Raw genomic sequence first — 21,059 nt, forward strand, 5'->3', positions numbered from 1 at the left:
ACATCCGAAAACGCGATCTGCTCGATTCGTTTAATTCCACAAAATTTTTTTGGTTCTCGATATCGTCCAAATTCCAATCTGGAAATCGTCTAAAAAACTTAGATTATACCAAATAAAGACAATGACACTTGCAGACGCAGCAGCAAAGTTTCGCATTAAATTTACATTTAAAAAACACTTGTACGTTTAGGCAATAAAGACTGGTTTGTGACCTCGCAGTACAAAAGGTTTGCCATCCCCAGTGTAGCTTAGAAATCTTTTTTTCGACCCACTTTGTGAATTAATTTATTCCAGCGACACATTCTGCACCGAGCAAGGTTCAATAGGAAATATAAATAGCGATAAATCATCGACGAAATGTGTGTTTTTCATCAATTTCGCATCGTTTAAACCAGACGTATTGTGTTTAATTCAAAACAATATATGACGTCATAATAGTTAAGGTGCGACAAGACGATATACTTATTTTTTGGGGTAATATATATAAAAAAATAAAAATCACGTTTTCTACAGTAAATATTATTTGTTTTTATCACTTTTTACGCAGTAGCCACTCTAAAGTCGATTTTACAATAAACAGAAAAAAAAACGACAAATATAGAACATAAGGGGCGAAAGAAAGAGTGATAGTAAATAAATCATGATAGGTTTCGTATTTCGCGCGATTTTGGGGGGGCTTTAGGGGGGCACAGGCAAGTCACTTTAAACAAACGCCAAAGAAAATAGAGCGACCTCTCTTGTTTAAAACTGAAAACAAATTAAGCAAAAATAATATATTACAAAAAATCAAATTTCGTCGTCCGAACTTAACAAATTCAGTCTCTCGTTGTCAAAAGAGTCTGCGAGCAAATAAGATGTCGCGACTGGGGTCTTACCCACCCTAGAGGGGCCTAGGGGCTTTTTAGGGGGCTTTTCGGGGCTGGCGTAAAAAACATCGGCGCGAGGGAGGGCGCCGTTGGTGGTGACCTTGGAATTGGACCTCTGATAAACCTCGTGGTCGCTGAGGTCATCGTAGGAACCCTGTCTGGCCAATCGGGGCGCATTGGTGCCGTTATGTTGTGTGTAGTCCTGGTATTTGGACGAGAAATTGTGAATGGCGTCTTGTAGAACGTCGCGCGGGTTGATTGTCTCGCGCAGAGAGCTCGAAATGCTCTTCATCGAAGAACCGCCTCCATTGTTGTCGCTGTTACCTGTCAATCAAGCGCAAATAGGACGGCGCGTCAGTGGTCGGATCATTTTTTTTTTCGATTTTGGTTTCGTTTCGCGCGGCACCGAACTTTGAGAAGGAAAAAATGCTAATAATCGGATTTAAGGTGTTTTTTTCACCCACACCAGCGTGTAATTTAGGCATTTTATGGTAGAAGCTGCTTTCACCAAAAAAAAAACAAACACAATAATAAGATTACAAAGTTAAAATAAGTTATAGTTTCTAAGATGTTTTTTTCTTAAAGATCATTAACTGTAAAATTGTGCCAATTTAAAAAAGTAGCGTATTTTGTTCGCCTTTAAAGTTATTAGGCAGAAAAAAACAGCTTTTGGTAAGAGTAATAAAATCGCATATTAATCTTTGGGCCGTGAACGCCATTAGAAACTTCCCTCTTGAGTTTGAAATATATTTTCAGCATGATTCGCAGCTTAGGCCATAGACGTATTCGGTAACTAATAGCATTTTGTTTTTGTGGTGCTGCGCGAAATCAATACATAAGATAACAACTCCATTTTCTATTGCTAAAAATAAAGAAATTGCTATGGAAATAAATTATATTTGAGATTAGTCGATAGCAACAGAGGCAAACAGCAAACGATTTGGATAGTCGATTTTTAAAGATTAGGAAATGCTTGTAGAAGAAATCATCTTGGTTTGGAGAGGATTCGACAAACTTTAGGTACACATACGTCTCGATCTAAACACGTTAAGCGATTTAGTGCATTTTTGACAAAAGTTAAGTTTTAAGAGCAAAATAGTGGCATAAATCGCTTGTATCTTATCTCTTATCTTTTGTATCTTGGGTTTTATTATTATTAGTTCAATTTTTTTATATTAAGTTTTGTATGTGTCCTATCGTACAAAACAAAGTTTGTCAATCCTTTACAGTGGTCGAGCACATCACAGAACTTGCAGAATCCAGAAAAGACCAGTTTCCATTTGACTGTTTTTTAAGACAAAGAAAAGGGATGAAATTTAAAGTAAACGTAAATGTTTGTTTTTCTAAAAAACGTTTTTTAGTTAAGCGTACCGAGCAATAGGTAGCGCTATAGCCAACATACGTAACTAACGCAGTTTGACGTTTCTCATAACAGGGTTTTTTAATCATTTTACTATATCAGTGTTAAAAACATTGAATAATAAATTTTTCGGCTTTAAAACGATTGCCCTAAATCTACTGTATCACCCGAAAATCGTAACTTATTTGTGACACAACAGAGTTTGTCGTCTAACTCTAAACTTATCTCTTAAAGTTGTTCAAGGTCACTAGTATTTGTTCAAGGTCATTACTATTCGTTCAAGGTCATTTTTCGTCTTATAGCCATTGGGAAGATAAATCCTTTACAGATTCTGCAAAGTCCAGCGCGATAATCAAGGTGGAAAAACATGAATAACGGTGATTCCGAGTTCTGATTGTAAAATGCAGAAAAAATCTTGACAAATCGATACATTTTGAAAGGAATAACGTGTAAATTATAGAATCAAATGACTGATCAAATGTGACATACAATTGTGCCGTTTGGACGGTTGATTGAATTAGCATTGATGTTTTTAAACCATTGAAAATCAGTAAGGCACTGCACGGTTCTGGACATATTTTTGCCGGTTGATGTAACAACTTTAAAATGAAATGAGTTGTGTATAAACGCATTCTTAAAATTGTAATCCTGAAACATAAAAAAAAATCCTATGTTTTTTGCATTGTTTTGCGAATTCAATATAAACCCCACATTAAAAAAATAGGTCTAACTTTGGAGCATGATGGTTGAAGGTCGAGTAAGACGTAGTAAGTAAGAGAATCACAGGTATAATTTTGAACGTTTTGAATACCTCAAAACGTTTTGAATTGTTATTATCAACGTGTCTAACTTGAGAATTGTTTTTCGAGGGAATTCGTGTCTTATTTCTAGTAAAATACTTGATTTCTACAGGGTATTGGTCGTAGCTGTAAACCTAATTGTGCCAGAGTCGTCATAATAAGCAGCAATGTGAAGTTAATGACATGCAATATTGACAATCACGATTGATTTGGCAAACAGAAAAGAAACAAGACAGGCAAGCAAAGCATTCCAACAGGCACAAGCAATTGATTAAACCACAGTGCGACAAGGATAGAAAGTTAGTCATGGTCCGTTTCAATGGTCGCTTTCTTTTAGCCTGTTCTGTGTCATTTTTCACACTTTGAGGCAAAAAAACTCGAATGCTTTCAAAATCAGGGTAAAAAATTGAAAAAATGAGCTTTTTTAATTGACGAGGCCTTATAAAAGCACATAGCTCATTTTTTTCAAATATATCGTAACTTTTATGCTTAAAGTTTACCCGGCTTTTTAAAAGCATTCGATGCCTCTTTTTTGCCTGAAATGAAGCATCTGCTTTTTATGAAGAGAAATGACACGAAAACATGGCCTTAGAAAAGTAAGCGACATTTAAGAGTTGACTGCGCAAACTTGGAATTTTTAAACATGCATTGCCAGCACCAAAATAGCTTGTAGCCCACAAAACACCACAGAAAAGGTGTTATAGCAGTGCAAAGGGAGAATTAACTCGCTTAAAAGACACCCGAGTGTGTGTAGGCGGCTCAAAACCGCACCAAGCGCACAAATCTACGCTAGTTAGGTTGTCGTCTAGCAAATACTCACTCGTGGGCGCCGCTTACGTCAGCGGGTTTGGGCATTTCAGGCTCCCTGAAAAAGATTGGATGTTTTCATTTCAATCATTTCGCTTGCTACAGCGGCTTTCGTATATGGCATGTGGTAGGGTGAAAACGCATTAAAAGTAATCAAAAAAATATATATCCATGCATATGTATATAATGAAAAAAACATGCGATTGTTTAGATTTAGACGGAGAACTAAATCGTGAAAGTTAATTTAAATGCAAGGCGAAACTGTCTGAACTGCGAATGTATTTACAGCAAAACAGAACTTAAGCCACCAGAAAAATCACACAGATAATTTAAACCCAATAAAAATCTTAAAATCGGCTCCAATTTCAGGATATTTAAAGCAGTAAGAAAAAAGCGAAGGCCACCTAAAAATAAAAAAATATTCCATATGAAGGGTCACTAATTATTGTCAACGTAATAAGTTACCGATATATAGCCGAAAAGCGTTTCGCCAGGTTCGAGCATTACTTGAGGTAAAAAAGGCGAAGTTTTAGTAAAAAAACAAATTTCTTATATTTACAGACAAAAAAAGCCACCAAAAATTATAAAAAAAAATTGTTATCCGATATGAAGAGTCACCAATTAAAAAGCACCCGTACTAAGTTACCGCCTATATAGACAAAAGGGTTTCGCCAGGCTAGAGCATTACTTGAGGTGGGTATAGTTCTGGTAGGTGGGCGAGAAATTGTGAATGGCGTCGTGCACAACGTCGGTCGGGTTCACTGTGTCCTTGAGGCGTGACGAGATCGTATGGGCGGTGGCCGTTTCTGCAACGACACAAGTGACAGGGACTCACACACACACGGACATACGGACACACAGAAACACGGGCGAGCGACAAACATCGAACAACGATGGTTGTAAGGGATGTGGTGACTTACATGCATACTAAGTGAAAAAGTTATTTTTAAGCTTGACAAATAAAAATGTTTGTTTTATGACGTCGAATACGAGATGACGTAATCGACGTCATAAAACAAGTAGTATATAGACTTGAGAAACCGGCTGATTTCGAATTAACCAATGTATAACTGAAAACAGGTCTGAATACATTTAAAAAGGTGCCAAAGCGATTTTTTTGCGAAACTTTTTTATTTTTTTTAAATTATGTTATACTAGGGTCATGGTAGTAAGTTTAGGATAAAATGCCCGTTCTATCGCGCAGTTTGAGCACACGACTTAATGTTTTCTAGGTTCTTACGTAAGTTTACTGCATACAAACGGCGGAATGGGAGTTGGTTACCCATAAATCATCACAAAACCTTAATCTTTAAAACAACAGTATAATTTTCCCTCTATCTAGTGAGCTTGACAACAAAATTCCATTAGCCTTTTCAAAGCGGCCTGGCCTGTCAAACCTGGAAACTATCGTTTGACAGCAGTTGTTCAAGTAGAACGCTATAATATTGAAAGCTGTACACATTTTGTTGAATGGGTGAGCATTAGTTTTGGGGGTAAAGTGTATAGAAAAAGCAAAAACTGATTACGCACAATCTGTTACTTAAATTTGATTTTAAAGCACAAAAGTTGCACAATTACGCAATTAGTTGAAAGTATTACACAAACTAAAGCACAAGCAGCATTATAATTTGTATTGCCTTGATTATATGCGGTATACAGCAGTGCCGGAATTTTTCCAGTTATGTTTGAGACTGTCTGCAAAAACGAACCTTTTGACGGCAGTATATTCATTTTCATTTAGAGATGACGTCACAAAGTTACGTCATATCCGTTAGGGCAAGTGATACAAAATGCAATTGTCGTGCAAATTGACACTTTTGTAGGTTCATGAGAGCGGGAAATTGAAGAATTATAAAAAGTGTTATATGTACATAATATTATTATCTCTAACCTTGTACAGAAATAACATAATTAAAGCAACAATACTGGTTAGCCTAAGGCAAGTGGTAATTGTTGTCATTTTCAAAACAGGGTGAGAAACAACAACGCTTTAAAAGCACACAAAACACCAATAATTACATTTAAAGCAATTAAATCATTTTAGGCCCAGTGGTGAAACAATGGTTAATTCTGTGTAAAAATAAAGAGCAACACTCTCGAGTCGTCGCAAGTCAGTCAATGCGCATGCGCGTTGTTATGCCTACAGGCAACATGCGATGGCGTGTTTGTGACATCACAAAGTCTAAAATTTGAATAAATGCAGTGACTCAAAACTGTGTGCACAAATAAAAACTAAAATAAACACACAGCTGGTCCATCGCTGGTTTATTTTTTGCACCAATTCTTTTGAAGTCAAAAGGTGCTGTGTTTGCCGTTTAAATCGAGTTACCGTGGCCCTTTGAAAGCTGCCTTGTCGACGTTTGGCATTTATCAATATTGCAAAGCACACAAACAAACATTGTGTCGACTTCTCTGCAGCGAAATACATGTAATGATGGCAGAATGCAATTTGGTGAAGGGTATTTCGTTTATTTTTTAGGAATATATTGGCACACTTAACCCGAAATGATTGCAAATTATCCCAGCAATTTACAATTTGAATATACAAACGTTAGGATTTTTACTATTATTTAAAATGTATTTGTCCTTCATGCACAAAGTTTCTGGATTTTGAAAGCTTGGCAGTAATCAGCACTCTCTTATGCACACAGGCCTATATAATAACGGTTAAATACTATATTTTTCCTAATCATATAGCTAACAATAAGGAATCCGGACAAGTAAAAAAATAAGATCCTCTAAATTCAAGGGTCAAAAGGTCGAAAAATAGTTGAAAAAAAGCAGTATGGGGCTTTTACAGCGGCTCTATAAGCTAGCTTCATATCACCTGATATAGCAGGTTAAACGCGTGAGGAAAAGTAAATAAGGCGAGGTAAGTCAAACAACTCGTTTCGGGCGTTTTCGAATTCCGATCGCTTCACAAACTAAACTTGACAGCTGATTGAACCAAGCCTTTTTCCCAACAGGTTAACACATAAATTCACTCCTTTATATGTGTCTAGACTTGGGTGGTAAAAATAGGGCGATTTTAAAGGATCAACGAATTTCATTTGGAAATGAATTAAAAAATCTTGTCAACCCAGTCGAACATGGATAAATTTTAACAGAAAACTTTAATCGGTATTAACTAGGTTAAACCAACACTGTTATATATAGGTATAAGGCAAAAAAGGACCTTCGTATTGCTAAAATATTTCACGTACAAACTAAACTTTGGCGTGAAGTGTTAAAAAAGTTAATTTTTAAGTCATGGTTTATAATAAGTTTGATTGGCAAATCATAGTAGGTCATTTAGTTCAGGTAGCAAAAAATGACAAAAGTAAGAGGTTTCAACGCGGAATGGTTTACCTCAACTATTACAGGGAAACAAATGTAAATTCACATAAATGATGTATAAAATGTCCCCTAATTTGACAACATGCAGGCAAGCTGTTGGGCGAGAAAAAATCCCAAACGTTATTAGGGAAGCCAATATGCCAAACCGCTTGTGGCAGAACAGAAAATCGATATTCTCAACTGGCCGCCAGACAGAACGCATTTATCACCTAGCCGGGAAACAAAGCCTATCTCTATTGACACAGCAATCTTTGTGTTGCTTGTGAAATATTAACTACGCCGCAGAGGCCAGGCTCAGTCAAGCCAATTGAGCGCTAGCAATCGATATGCTAATATTGGCCGCCTTTTAACGTTTTTAAACCCTTGCCAATCAGTGCGGTGAAAATATACAACGTTTTCCGAATGGTTTAGTGATTTTACCCAATTTTTTAACTAAAAATTGCCTTTTCTTATCTTTTAAATCTGATTTAGAGATTTGTGGCTTCCAGAACTAGGGTGTAAAAATAACAGGTTTATTTTAAACCGTTGCCAATCAGTGTGGTAAAAATGTACAAGCTTTTCAACAATGTATTGGTGGTTTGCCCAAACTCTGGAAATATTTGATAAATCGACATAAAAGTCATGGGTACAAAACATTACTTTTATACCAAATATTTAATAAGAAGACACAAAATAGATATCTAAAAAAAACTGTTGCTTGAAAATCTTTGCTGTTAAGCATGGTAAAAATATCCAGGGATTAAATTCCCCTCTAACCATTTGCAGTGCATTTTCAGCAGTTTAGCCGATATGTCAACAAAATTAAATGTAAACTCTACAAACAGAGAGAAACATCTTTGCGACATGGAAGGAAAAAAACGCCGAAGCAGTGTACAATTGGGTAACGGTTTTCGCGAAATTCAGCCAATAGGAAATGTACTTTGCAGTTCCACAGGAACAAATGAATATAAGCGGATATCCCTTTGTTTCTGATTTCCTTTGCTTAATGCGTTCTAAAACGTGTAAGCTGTGCGGGCATTTTTCGCAACATCTTTTAAGAAATAACGAATTTAATTATCAAGACAACAACAACGCATTAAGGGCAATTTGATAACGTCTCAATAATATATGTCCGCCGCACATATATGAAAGATCAGTATATAAATATGTGTTGTCATATATTTACTTATCCATATACTAGATTAGACACAATAACTTAAGCCTATTAGTCTAATACTGTACGTCATATCATCCTTATACCCGTCAGCATTGGCTAAATTTAGTGCCTATTAACTAGGCTATAAATTAAATAATTTGGCATTTCATTTATCATCAAAATAGCTGTATGCGCACTGCATGATTTCGACATATTGAGGAAGTAAATAGACAGCAACTAGAGAAAAATAAAACATAAACAACGTTAATGTTTTGCTGGCCAACAACATTTTCTCAAGGGAAATCGTTTAATATCGTTGCGGAAACGCGAAATAAACCTATTTCCCATTAAACAACCGCAGATAGGGTTCCATTTACGCTTAAGAATATCAGGCAATGTCATGGATTTCACGCTTCGATTTGAAAAGAAATGATAGCCGTATTGCGAAATAGAATTTCCCTGTTTTAAAATGAACACAACTGTAACACAATATTAGCAAAAACTTGGAGAATTTGGTTTACATTTTCTCATTTTAACTTGTAAAAAAAAACACCATGATTGGTTTTGATTTTAACTAGATTGGTTGGCCTATTGTTGCGTCATAATCGCACAATGCCTACTGTTTTCGTTCGAATGAAAATGGCTCAATATGACTCGACTAACACAGAAAGTAAACTGGGTTCAAAAACTTGAAAACAGCATTCCAAAAAACCTATGCCAGATCTATTTAGGTTTGTTCCGGTATAAACTATTTAAAATTGACGCAACATTAGACAACAAATTGTATTTTTGACATTTAAAAGAACCTACAGTGAAATATTTCGTGAAGCAACAAAGTCAAAATTTCAGTAGTGGTTTCAAATCCTCAAACGGTAGAGTTATCGTGGGAAGGGAAACGCCTTTTATTAAGCCTACCTTACACAGGAATAACAAAAGGGAGTCGATAAGCCTCACTTACAACAAATCGCGGCATTGCTAAATGTAGCTGACCGAGGTGTGCGAAATCACGACTGGAATTTATATTAAGAGGTTGGATGCTTTTCAAGGAACCGCGTTGACTGGACAATGGACAGAAAAGAATTACAAACACGGCTTAAAATCGAAATTGTTCGCCTTTTTGCGTTCATGTCAGTGATCAAGGGGTATAAAAATAAAAATGAGAAACACATCTTATTGGATAACCCACAATATTTCTCCTGCTATTCCAAAAAGTCAAATGTTTCCAGTTTTTTAGAGCATAATGGTTGGTTGTAGTCAGACGTAGAATATGTTTCAAAGCCTAAAAAGAAGAAATGCTACCTACTTCTGTATGGACTGCGAAATTCATTTTACACATTTCATTTTTTACAAAACAAAAAAAAACGTTTTGCATGGTTAGGATGTTACATTTCAAAGTATATAAAGAAGGAGTAATATTAAAAAGATTTTTTGACAAAAAGTAGTGGCAAAATTGTAAGTGGCTATGAAAGCGAATTTCATTCTACCCTTTTAGAAACTGAAACAGCTTTAAAAACAGCGATGAAAAGCAGGCAATGTATCAAAAACTACAAAACACAGTTTTCAAAGTAGCCATGTAAACCGGTTATGGCAGTGGTTTGTACTCCAGTCGCAACTAGTGTTACGTCAGCAGGTTGCAGGTTTATGCGAAGAAGACAACTTAACGCAAGTGGACAATGACGTCAGTCACGGATCGGACAGCGATACTTTTTCAAAAATATCGGGAGTTAGTATCGGAATGATATATCATGTATTAGATATCCCTAGTCCCAACAAAATAGAAAACAGTGTACAAAAATGCGTGCACTTAAGCAATTAAAGTTCTTGCCGCTGAAGCAAATTTTTGCTTTAAGACCCAGAAAAAATACCTTTTAACATCTCATTTTTTCTCTTTTGCTTATTTGACCAAAATAATGACGTCATTTGGTATCGGATCGCGATAATTAGGTATCGGTATCGGAGTGCGTAGACCATGTGACCTAATCAAGCAAAGCTCGTAATTACGCGAGAAGAAAGAAAAAGTGCGTAACAATGCCTCAAGAAACGTAAAAGCTCCGAGCAATTGAATTTGTAGTTCTGATTTACGAATAAGAAGCCACAAATCATATCATTACCAAGTTAATGGACCCCCTAATTTTTTAAGACCGGCCTAACCAACAAACTACGCCTGTTTCTTTATAAACACAAGTAACAAAATAGGGACAAAAGCAGCGGTGTATAAAAAGCGTGCACTGAAGCAATCCACAGCAGACAAGTGGAAACGCTAATCACATCACGAAATAACCAACATATAACAATCTACGAAGCGACAAAGCGTTTTGCATATGTCGCTGTGGAAATAACACCCCGTGTGAGGTAGACTCATATCACACAGGAACAGTGCGCTAGGCTGTGAACGCCGCTGCACAATAGTTTATACGTAACCACGGGATATGTGTATTGTGTATACATAGTGTTGTAATAATGATATCAAATCCCATACAGATTAGGTATCACTTTGAACGTTTCGAATAACTCTTTATTCATTTTCAACAGGGAATAAAGAGTTATTGGAAACGTTCAAAATGCTACCTACTTCTGTATGGGCTTTAATATTCTTATTACGTATTACTACAACCTCCAACCATTATGCTCAAATGTCTACTTAGTGTTGTTGTATGGTGAATTGCTAAAAGCCACTCGCAAAAAACTCCACCTTATAACCGCAAACATTGCATTTTATGAATAATATTAAGCAAATACTAGTTAAAGGGTATATATTATGTCAGGATATAATAACAACAGGTGCCAAAAAGTTGTAAAGTACATTTTGTTTTCAAAAATTTTGCAACGATTTGGTTTTGGCTAACTTCACCTAAAAATTAAATTTGTAATCCTATACAGGCCTGTGTTATCTGCACGAACCTAGGTGATAATAGTGACATGCGTAATATTACGTAACAAACAGTAGTATTATCGACGTAACAAACAAGTAGGGAAGGCGTTATTCCGCTTGACATTTTACTCAGTTCGTAAAAGGGTTAGATTGGCACTAAACGAATAGTCTGAATCTGATTAACTTTGCATGAGTATCATTTTATGACCAAAACAAGTGGGTGAATGAACAAAAAACGACATATGATAACCCAAGAAACAAAAACCGTGAACAACAACGTTTAGTTTGGTGGTTTTAGGCCAGAAGGTAATTGATAGTACAGGCAAATAAGCAAACGGTTTGAGACATGTGGCAGTTAACGCAATACTAAGTGATGCTTTTCAAAAAATATAGGGATTACGCAGCTTTCGTATTTATTGTCTTTAACCGAAAAACAAAACACAATAAGTTTGTCATAATGCTGAATGACTTGTCATTGTTAAAAGATCAAATTAAATAGGGTATGACCTAGAAACCGAAACCACCCTTGTATCGACAGTTACAAATTTACAATACTACGAAACTGTATCTAATTTTGTCGGGAATCCTTTACTTAGTAAAATGCGCTAAGAATACAGACTTTCAAAAAGGGTTTTAGCAATTCATTACATTACGTCAGGGGTGTCCAACAAGCGGGACGCGTGCCAAATGTGGCACGCGACCTAATAAAAAATGGCACGCAAGCCCTCCAAAAAACACTAAAATTGGTATTTGGCCAATTGCCCAAAAAGCTCAATTTGTTATTCAGACAATTGTCAAAAAATACTAAGTTTGTTATACAGCCAATTGCCATTGTTTGTTCACAATATAAGGCTAGCATTCACATAATTATATAGCTTGGTGTAAAGAAACAAAAGTCAGCTCACCGAGAGACACTTTGATGTAGTGATGCGCATTTCTTTTGGACAGTTTTTTTTTCAACTTTAAATAAACGTTCTTAATTTTATTAAAAAAGCACTTTTATGATTAAAAAGAACCGGTTCGGTTACAAACTTTGGCACGGGAAGAAGTTATAAGATAAAAATTGGCACGCCGGCATGTTTGAGTTGGACACCCCTGCATTACGTGTTTAAAAAAGTTACATTCGGAATGAAAACGGCTTCAATAATATTTTCTTTCGCCAATATATTACGGCCGATAAAAATTCCAGCCCAATCGAGCTGTCGTTGGCTTATCGATTGCACAACACGCCGTACCCACTGAAAAGTTGTTACACAATACCCGCTACAGAGTGTCACACAGTTCAAGCACCCCTAAACAGGGATATCGGATTATTTGCTTACATCATATCGACTTGCCAGCGCAGAGCGTCGCTAGTAACCGGATCAAATCACGGGATGTCTGGCTTGCTAATCAACACCGGACAACTTATAAAGTCACTTATCGAAGGCCCGGGCCTGTTTTAGCCCAACCTTTAGACCAGTGTTAACTTTTTTGGTTGCGACACACTTGAAAAAAAGTTGCGGCACACTTTGTACAAAACAACAATCTCAAAACTATACAGGCGCTCTTAATAAATGTGTATGTCGGCACGCAAGTAGGTAAATACCATAGCACTATCGGTTTTCCAAAGAATACAGTTTGCTTTTATGCCAATAAGCAATATTAGTAGTTCAGTTCCCTAAATGAAAAAAAACGGCACACATATGAATCTCTCGAGGCACGTAGTTTGAGGATTACTGCTTAGGCCATTTATTTCACATTAAGCCAGCCCCGAATTTAAAATACAGGTAGTCAAATACTGTCACTAGTCAAACAATCAGTTTCTCACGGAAAGTGTTAAACCATAGTCAATTTTAAGTTTTTAAGAAATTTCACCAAATTGTGCAATATTCCGCGAATCAAATATAATCCTATGGACCACGGTCCTGACATTGAACCGCCTTAATATATGAAAAAAGTGGCATTGATAACAAGCCAATAACTCACGGGGTTTAAATTATATCGGCGCCCGAGTAGGATTACGTCACCGAATTAGTTTCACGTGACAACTTGTGTGACGCAATAAACGAAAAGCACGTGATTGCACACATGGGATTAAATCCAATTATGACGGATATTGTGAAGACGCGAAAGTTTAACGGTGGTCTTATTGTTATGCTGGGGTTGGGATATTCTGTAAAACTAGAAATTGAGTGGCTCAATTTAAGACAATTTATGTTACAGCTGCATTTTCCAACATTTTTGCCAACAAAACACTGTTAGTGTATTTAGTTAAATCACAGGGCCTACAGTAGTTAAGAACGGTCAATTAACTGAAACCGTTTCTTTTACTTTACCTTTATGCTCCTATGTACAAAGGTTAAAAACAAATGCAGTTTTTTTCTTGGGCCAGTATATTTTGCTTTAACCTATCGTTTTTAAATGAAACCCTTTTCTCGTCACCAACTTTCTGAATTTGTTATTTTAAGTTATTGGTGAAAAGCTAAATGCTGTTTACAGGCGTCGTGAAGTTGGAATGTTCATATTAAATGCAATTGTTACTTTTATTCAATCAAGCTCATACACAGAACAAATCTATTATTCCTGGGATTGTTTTTGGTTCCTTCTGTTGGAAATTATACTGTAAATTCCATAAAATTAGTACCGCACAAATTGATTGATGATTAATTACAATTCACTTGATGTGAACCAACTTAATTAATGCATCACACTGGACTAGTCTCTGCAGTCTGCTTAAAAATTGGAAAGATTTAGACGAAAAAAGTATTCAATTAAAATAACAAAAACTATATCTGTGTCATACAAACCCCTTCCCAATCAAAGAACCTATTTTTTCAAGAGTTTCTTTAAAAAATAATAAAATCTTTGTTTATGCAAAACTGCACACACAATTATGCTCCGAAATACTGGCATATTTGGAAGCGGTAAAGTTAGAAGCACACTACAACAGCAAATCGACTAAAATCATAAGGAACACACACACATTATTGGAATGAAACAGTTGCAGCTGTTAATAAAGGTCCTGGAAGTGAGTTGTTGATTAGAGAAAAACATATTTCAACTTCTCCCGTGAATATTTAGTAACAAATAGAAAAAGCTTTGATTGGATATCCCTACACACAGTTATTTACCGCAAGGTTTAGACATAGTGGGTTGATAGATAAAGCATGTACAATTGAACATTGTACAATATCTATAATTTTTTAGGTTTATATTAATGAAAGCATGCATTTATTTTGAGGGGTTGATGTCCTTATGAGAAAATTATAAATAAATGAACATATATTGTCCAGTTTTTGATTTAGATGTCCAGCATTGTAAGTCTGCACTGAACAGCAATATTTCTAGAAACCTCTTTAAACCAGCTTTAAGTATATCCTGTAAGTCAAAATTTAGTTATACTTTTAATTAATGGCAAGCTAGTATACAACACATCCCTTTGGCGGAAAATTTAGTCAACACAAATATTATGAAGTTTTACTGAGATAATAGCACAAAAAGTGTTTTGTACTGGTATTACACAAGCTAGAAAAGACATAAAATTCAGACACTTTATAGAAGTAACAATATATACCTCTGTCTGCTTGCTTCTCCTGGTAAATCTGGTAAGGGAAGGCATAGCGGAGTGCTATGGCTGCAAACGACATCTCAATGCAAATGATGAAGTTCTGGATTCCGGCAGCCACGGTGCCAAGGTCCAGCTTTTCGTCTGCCGTACCCCCAACGCTTACCGGGGTGATAACCCCCGACGCTTCGAAAATGCTCAATAGGACCCCTGTTGAACATTGCAGAAATCGTTATTTGCAGTAATAAAGATGTATACCAGCATGTATGGTGTTATTTCAACGTAAAAATAACAGGACAACAACAGGGTGGTTTAAACTTGTTCTAAAATTTTGAAAATTGTGTATCAATATTTGTTTTTAAACTTGCCATTGTTTATATTTCAATTTAACTCTGTTCAAAAGTTGTTCAATTTCACTTTTGTACGTTTACTGAAAAATTCATGTATTAAACACGCATTGCCGAAAAAATTAAACAAAAATATGTATTTATTTGATTATTTCTAAGAACCTACTTTTGCATTATTAAGTTTTGTTGCTGATTACTTAATTTTAGTGTTAAAATATGTTAACATATCTTCGTTTTCATGGTTCACACATTATGTGATATTTTTTATTTTAAAAATTCAAAATAAACACTGTTGGCCTTACCTTGCCAAAATGACAGGAAAATGACAGATTTGACCACGATAAACTTGAGTATGGGGTCGTAAGGCTTGAGCATGTCCCTCGTTGCATGGTAGAATAATGCCAAGGCAAACAGAGCCAAACTCACAGAAATGTTGTAAATGATGGTCACATAGAGGTAGCCTGAGTCGGGGCTGGAATGAAACGTAAGTTGAAAAATGAGAATAATGCTGTAATTATTGGTAGACGGCAGTTATAAAGAAGTATTTAATTTACTAAAGTCGCTGTTTTAAAATGACCTGACCTGTGTGTAAATTAGATTTTTAAGCGTTTTAAATTTATTACATATTTTGTAAAATTCAGGTACATATTGATTTTATTGAATAGTATGGTTTATAAATGTTTTGTTTTAAGTAGTTTTCTGTGTAATATAATAAGATTATCAATTTTTTTATACATTTATTATTAATGCTAATGACTTGTCTTGCACTTATGTAATTTCAAAATGACCTGTTTACCAAACTGTTATCCAAAACTTTGCTAATTCAAACCAGTCTGTAATGCCCTTATTTTAAATGATTCATACAAGCATATTATACAAGCATTTTTTCATTTATTAAAGAAGGGTTGGCAACTGAACTAAGTGACTATTTTCACTAATGGATATATTGAATGTTAAATCTTGACAGCTTTAAGCTGAATACGTTACCTAAAATCGCCATCCTTGTATAGACCTTCAGATTGCAAGATCAATGTGATAATAGCCAGGGGTGGTTTGACAAAGCAAAATTGCAATGTGGCCTGAACAAAAAAAGTTTTAAAATTACTCAAAATTAAACAAAAATAACTTCAAACAATTATGGTAAGAGGTGAGCAGTCAAATGCAAAGCAATTACACAAAATAGCCTCTTCTGTCAATAATACAATAAGTTCTAAGATAATAATCAATCATTTGTAAATATAATAAATAACATTCAAAAGTTAATACCAATTCAATATTTCTAATTTTTAAGAATTTAGGTACGAATTACTTTTGATTGGCTTAATTAATACATTAGTAAATAAGGCGCAGTTTGTTATATTAAACCAAAATTTCAGAATAAATGACATCAAAAGACACTTCTCTAATTGCATTATATTAAGCAGAGTTTATCCATACAAGAAAATAATATGCAAAGTAACTGGCCTTTTTTAATTGAATCGGTTAAGGGTTGTGTTTGCTTTCGGAGTTTAGCAGAAAGGATACATACATATATACACACAGAAGCTATATTTCCTGATTTTTTAAGGTTGACTGTAAATATGAAATTTGACGACATTAACTGTCTATTACCAAACTTGTTTTTCAAAAATAAAGAATAGGTACATTTAAAGGTAAGTAAATATTTCCTAACTTTAACCTGTCATTGTTTCGCCTATTTTGCAAAGAAATGGTGTTTGTAAGAAACAACTGACTTATTTCACTTCTAAAACATTCTAATCTTTCATCTGCATACAGTTGCAATGAGGAAATACATGTTAAACTACCAAAGTTTGAAATTTGACCTCTGAAACATTAGCCTTAAATTGTTTGCATGTAAATGCCCACAGGACGACAGATTTAAATAGGCTTTTATAAGGGAACCAGGTTTTAATAAATATACTAAATGTGCTGACATATTGCCAAACAGTTCAGATCACAGTAATACAAGTGCTCAGTTGTATCACTAAGTGAGTTGTTTTCATGCTTGACATCACAAACGCACAAAACAAACCTGTTTGCAAAATCTCAGAGTTCCTATAGAGTAGGTGTGGCCGGCTAAACAGCAGGTGCATGTTACCCAACTGGTTCTGCAAAACACACACATTACCATCATTAATAAACCATTAAAACCAATAACTAATAGAGTTGGCCACGTATGGATTAAGCAATTTTTCAAATATCTAGTACAACAGGAAAAATGTGATAACTTTATTTGTATGTAATCCACAAAAGTTTACATTTTGACAAAAACTACAGTGTATTATATATAATATAATAAATATTTTTCAAAGGAGTTTGCATTTTCTAATCATATCAACATATTTGTAATTACACCAGCCCTTTTGCCTTTAGTTTTGTTTTTTTATTTGAAGTTTTCCAAAGACACTAACATCCACATATACACATTTATATAAAAAGTAGATAAAAACAAGTTTCTAAGCCTTACCTCATTGGCTTGCCTCTAATTTCAGACATTATTGCACTTTCTCCACCGAGATATCCTTCGTAGCATAAACTCAAAAAATTGTAGATCACAAAAGCTGAAAATGTAGGGGACATAAGATATCTGACTGACTAGTAAAACCCACTTTTCTTGGTACTACAACATTATTGTAATATATAGCTTAAATGATCTTGGGAATATTAATCATAACAAAATGTGGAAAACAAATAAAATTTAATCACGCAATCATAAAAAAACACTTAGTTAGTGCCGCAGAAGACTAGAGGTTAAAAATAAAAGGAAACAGGGTCCATTTGATTTACCTTCGTAGCAATTTCTGATCGTGTCAACATATATATAAAACTGGTTGGCGTTGAACAGCATCAGACTGATCCATGAATCAAAACTGTAGATGGGAACAAACAAAAGAATCCGGACAATCCATCGTTGTTCAGCGGGTACAGTGTAAAATCTAAGGTGCTTGTAGATCTAAACAAAATAATATATATATATTCAAATATTTTTTTGGTAAGTTAGGGTGATTTAGAGCAAACTGCCCTAATAATGCTTTTATTGCATTTCTTAATTTCTAAATTTTGGGGTACTTAAAATTTCGCACATCTTAAACAATGGTGCAGTACTGCAGCTTAATCTTTAACCAGCAAATTTCAGGCCAGTGAAATCAGGAATCACTAAAGATTTTAAAACTATAGTTTTTTTCCGTTACAAAGTTGTGTAATGTATTATTAATTCTATGTAACAAAACATCAAATTTACTACACCCTTACTGTTCTGATATAGGTAATGGACTTGTGATGAAATTTAGCAACTTTATAAGCCAAATTGAAATATATTTCTTGGTTCAAAATAAAGCAATGACAAAGTTACCAAAAATATAAAAGATATATGCAGTTTTAACTAATTTACAAGGTTTGTAATATCCTCACATAGGCAGGCACCCAAGACAAGGCTTAAGATTATGAAAAGGCTCCGAAAAAGAAATATGTGCTTTGCTTACATGATGGCAAGTTATAAGAATAGCAGCCCAAGCAAATATTCCAGAGGTTGCTTGACATGCGACAGTTTGCATAAAGACAAGGGAAACCTCATTTGGTTCGGTGACGTTCTGCAAAAAAACAATTTTACATTGAAGTGTTATAAGGACTCTTTTACATTCATACGCAACGTTTGTAAAAGTTCACATAAAATTGTTACATCCAAAATTGTTCTTTTTCCAAATTTTATAATGAAATCAAAACTATTGAAAATCGATCCCCAACTTAGTTGCATTACTTTAACGAAATTGTGACAAGCAGACAACTTAAAAATGCTTTGTTTTTTACTTTGAAATATAAAGAAAAAGTTTTAACTTTTAAGGGCCAATGTTAGGAAAGCCCTGACATATGCAGTATGCATCAACGATGAACAATTTTTTTGAAACCTTATATATTCTGTTAAAAAACTTTGCAAAAGTTCAAAACACAATCTAAGTATTAATTTGTCCTCTACTTACCCCAGAGGAGTTGTTGGCCATGATGAGAGTAGTTTTGTAGACTTTGAATAGTAAATATACAAAAAATTAAAACATTTTAGCTCAAAGAACACAAAAAGACTGAAATAAAAAAGAGTAAAACTATTCAGATTTAAAAGAATTAATATCAAGGTTGACCCTGAATTAAAATTTGCACTTGCCAGTCAGGTGAGTGTTTATCAATTAAGTGGGTCAAGTAATATTATGTTTATTATTAAGAATAACTTGACCCACCCTTAACCAAACGCTAACTCGCACCCTAACCCAAACAATATGTGTTGTGGTATGCGGCATTTGAAGAAAGTTCTTTTTTTATTAATTTTTACGTACAATGGTGAAAGAGCGCCTTTTTATCTGCTATTAGACAGTTTAGAAAGCAGTGACTGCGACTTCTGATGTAAAGTCGGTTAAAAATAAACCAGAGTCCGACTCAGGCCAGATGTACAATTCTGTTAAGTCCTGAGTGAGACTCTACACTAGTGTATTTTGCCAATTTACATAACTAAATGGTGGACATTCAGCTTTCCACTCTTAGAGAAGTGTCATATAATTCATCCGACATGTTTGGAAAACGTTCAGCAATTATGACTATTCCACATTTTACAGTTGGCAGCCATATCACTTTCAAAATTTGGTAATGCACATGTGCAAAGAGTACTCTGGACTTTGGCAGTTTTAGTTGGTCTAACTCAAGTCCAGAGTTTGACATCAGCAAAACAAACCTACTCCATTAAGTCCAATTTTGCAACCCTGTTTGGAAAGTACCAGACCAGCTGACCTGATGCAACAAAAGTCAAAAATAAACTTTGCTAGTTTAAAGTGTTGGAAAACTGATGAGCCTTTCCAAACGAAAACACCTGTCCTGAGTTTAGCCAAATCTGTTGTAAACTACTGTCTGTCAGTCAGCACAAAACTGTACAGCTCTCTTCTTGAAACAAACTTTGTGGCCTCCATTTTATGTAATATTTGGTGACAAAATGCTGCACAAACATTAAACGAAGATTTTTCTAGAGAATACTGGGCATAATAAACACTTAATGGTACATATCGGACAAAAACTGGCGCTCTTTCACTATTGTACGTGAAAAGTTATGCAAAAAAAAAATATTAATACCGCATACCACAACGCATATTGTTTGGGTTAGGGTGCGGGTTAGCTTTTGGGTGAATGTGGGTCAAGTAATATTATGTTTATTATTAATAATAACTTGACCCACCCTCAACCAAACGCTAACCCGCACCCTAACCCAAACAATATGCGTTGTGGTAAGCGGCATTTGAAGAAAATTTTTTTTTTATTAATTTTTACGCACAATAGTGAAAGAGCGCCCAAAAACTATAAGTGTAATAAACTTATAGTGGTTAACTATTTTTCGTTGTTTCATTTCTGAACAAAATAGGATGTTCCTGAAATATAACTGGCGCCTTATGAAATAACCTGCCGCACTTCACACAAAACAGTTTTACTGGCCGTTATTCCACTTAACATACATCTCCATTAATAAATGTAAGACTCTCAGTTGCTAACGTTGTCGTATAGAGACAAGCCAAGGTCTACACCTCACTATGAATTAATAATGATACCAAATCTAAGTCGAGTTAACATTGTCCGGCCAAATATGAAGAACATCAAACCTTTTTAATGTGATTCTATTCTGAAAGCAGCGTAACGTAAAAAAACAAATGACGTTAAAATAATTCTTTTCCCGTCGTCAGACATACGTCATCACTCCAGGTCACATGACTTTTGGTTTCGTAGCGTTTGATGTTTATGAAATATTTGAAATTCGATCGAGTTGAGCTTTTTACAGGGAACTTTTTTATTGCAAACGCATACAATTGTTGTTTATCGATAATGACTGATCTATCCCCACTTATTCTTACCATTTCTAAATGTGTGCATCCAAACGATGGCAAAGGCTGACTTTTAAACTATGATGTTTTGGACAATGCACTAATTTGACATAACAAATCTGCATAGGAAGATTAAGTTG

At 34.9% G+C, this 21,059-nt stretch overlaps 1 protein-coding gene across 3 annotated transcripts; it reads right to left on the reverse strand.

The window, feature by feature from the left end:
- Positions 1–669: 669 nt before the first annotated feature.
- LOC146139265 (transmembrane protein 184B-like) lies at positions 670–19,148 on the reverse strand. Of its 3 annotated transcripts, XM_083393098.1 has the most exons (11): positions 19,048–19,148; positions 18,553–18,660; positions 17,858–18,023; positions 17,538–17,631; positions 17,103–17,178; positions 16,058–16,149; positions 15,373–15,542; positions 14,733–14,933; positions 4,522–4,639; positions 3,847–3,891; positions 1,068–1,190 (listed from the first exon to the last, which is right to left on the reverse strand). In XM_083393098.1, the coding sequence occupies exons 1-11, from the start codon at positions 19,066–19,068 to the stop codon at positions 1,187–1,189; spliced, it is 1,095 nt and encodes a 364-aa protein (XP_083249224.1). In that variant the 5' UTR covers positions 19,069–19,148; the 3' UTR covers positions 1,068–1,186. The 3 variants fall into 3 exon arrangements, with proteins under 3 accessions (XP_083249223.1, XP_083249222.1, XP_083249224.1); XM_083393097.1 differs by lacking the exons at positions 3,847–3,891; positions 4,522–4,639 and adding an exon at positions 5,526–5,528 and having other exon boundaries at positions 670–1,169; XM_083393096.1 differs by lacking the exons at positions 3,847–3,891; positions 4,522–4,639 and having other exon boundaries at positions 670–1,190.
- Positions 19,149–21,059: the final 1,911 nt, after the last annotated feature.

Source organism: Ascidiella aspersa, chromosome 6, assembly GCF_963924565.1.
Source record: "Ascidiella aspersa chromosome 6, kaAscAspe10.2, whole genome shotgun sequence".
NCBI classification, from domain to species: Eukaryota; Metazoa; Chordata; class Ascidiacea; order Phlebobranchia; family Ascidiidae; genus Ascidiella; species Ascidiella aspersa.

Excerpts from the sequence above, each read along its gene's own strand:
- LOC146139265 (XM_083393096.1), bottom strand. The coding sequence starts at position 19,068 with ATGGCCAACAACTCCTCTGGG. Across the intron at positions 18,661-19,047 it reads TGGCCAACAACTCCTCTGGG|AACGTCACCGAACCAAATGA; the intron begins GTAAGTAGAGGA and ends GTTTTTTTGCAG. Across the intron at positions 15,543-16,057 it reads TACAAGGATGGCGATTTTAG|CCCCGACTCAGGCTACCTCT; the intron begins GTAACGTATTCA and ends GTTTCATTCCAG.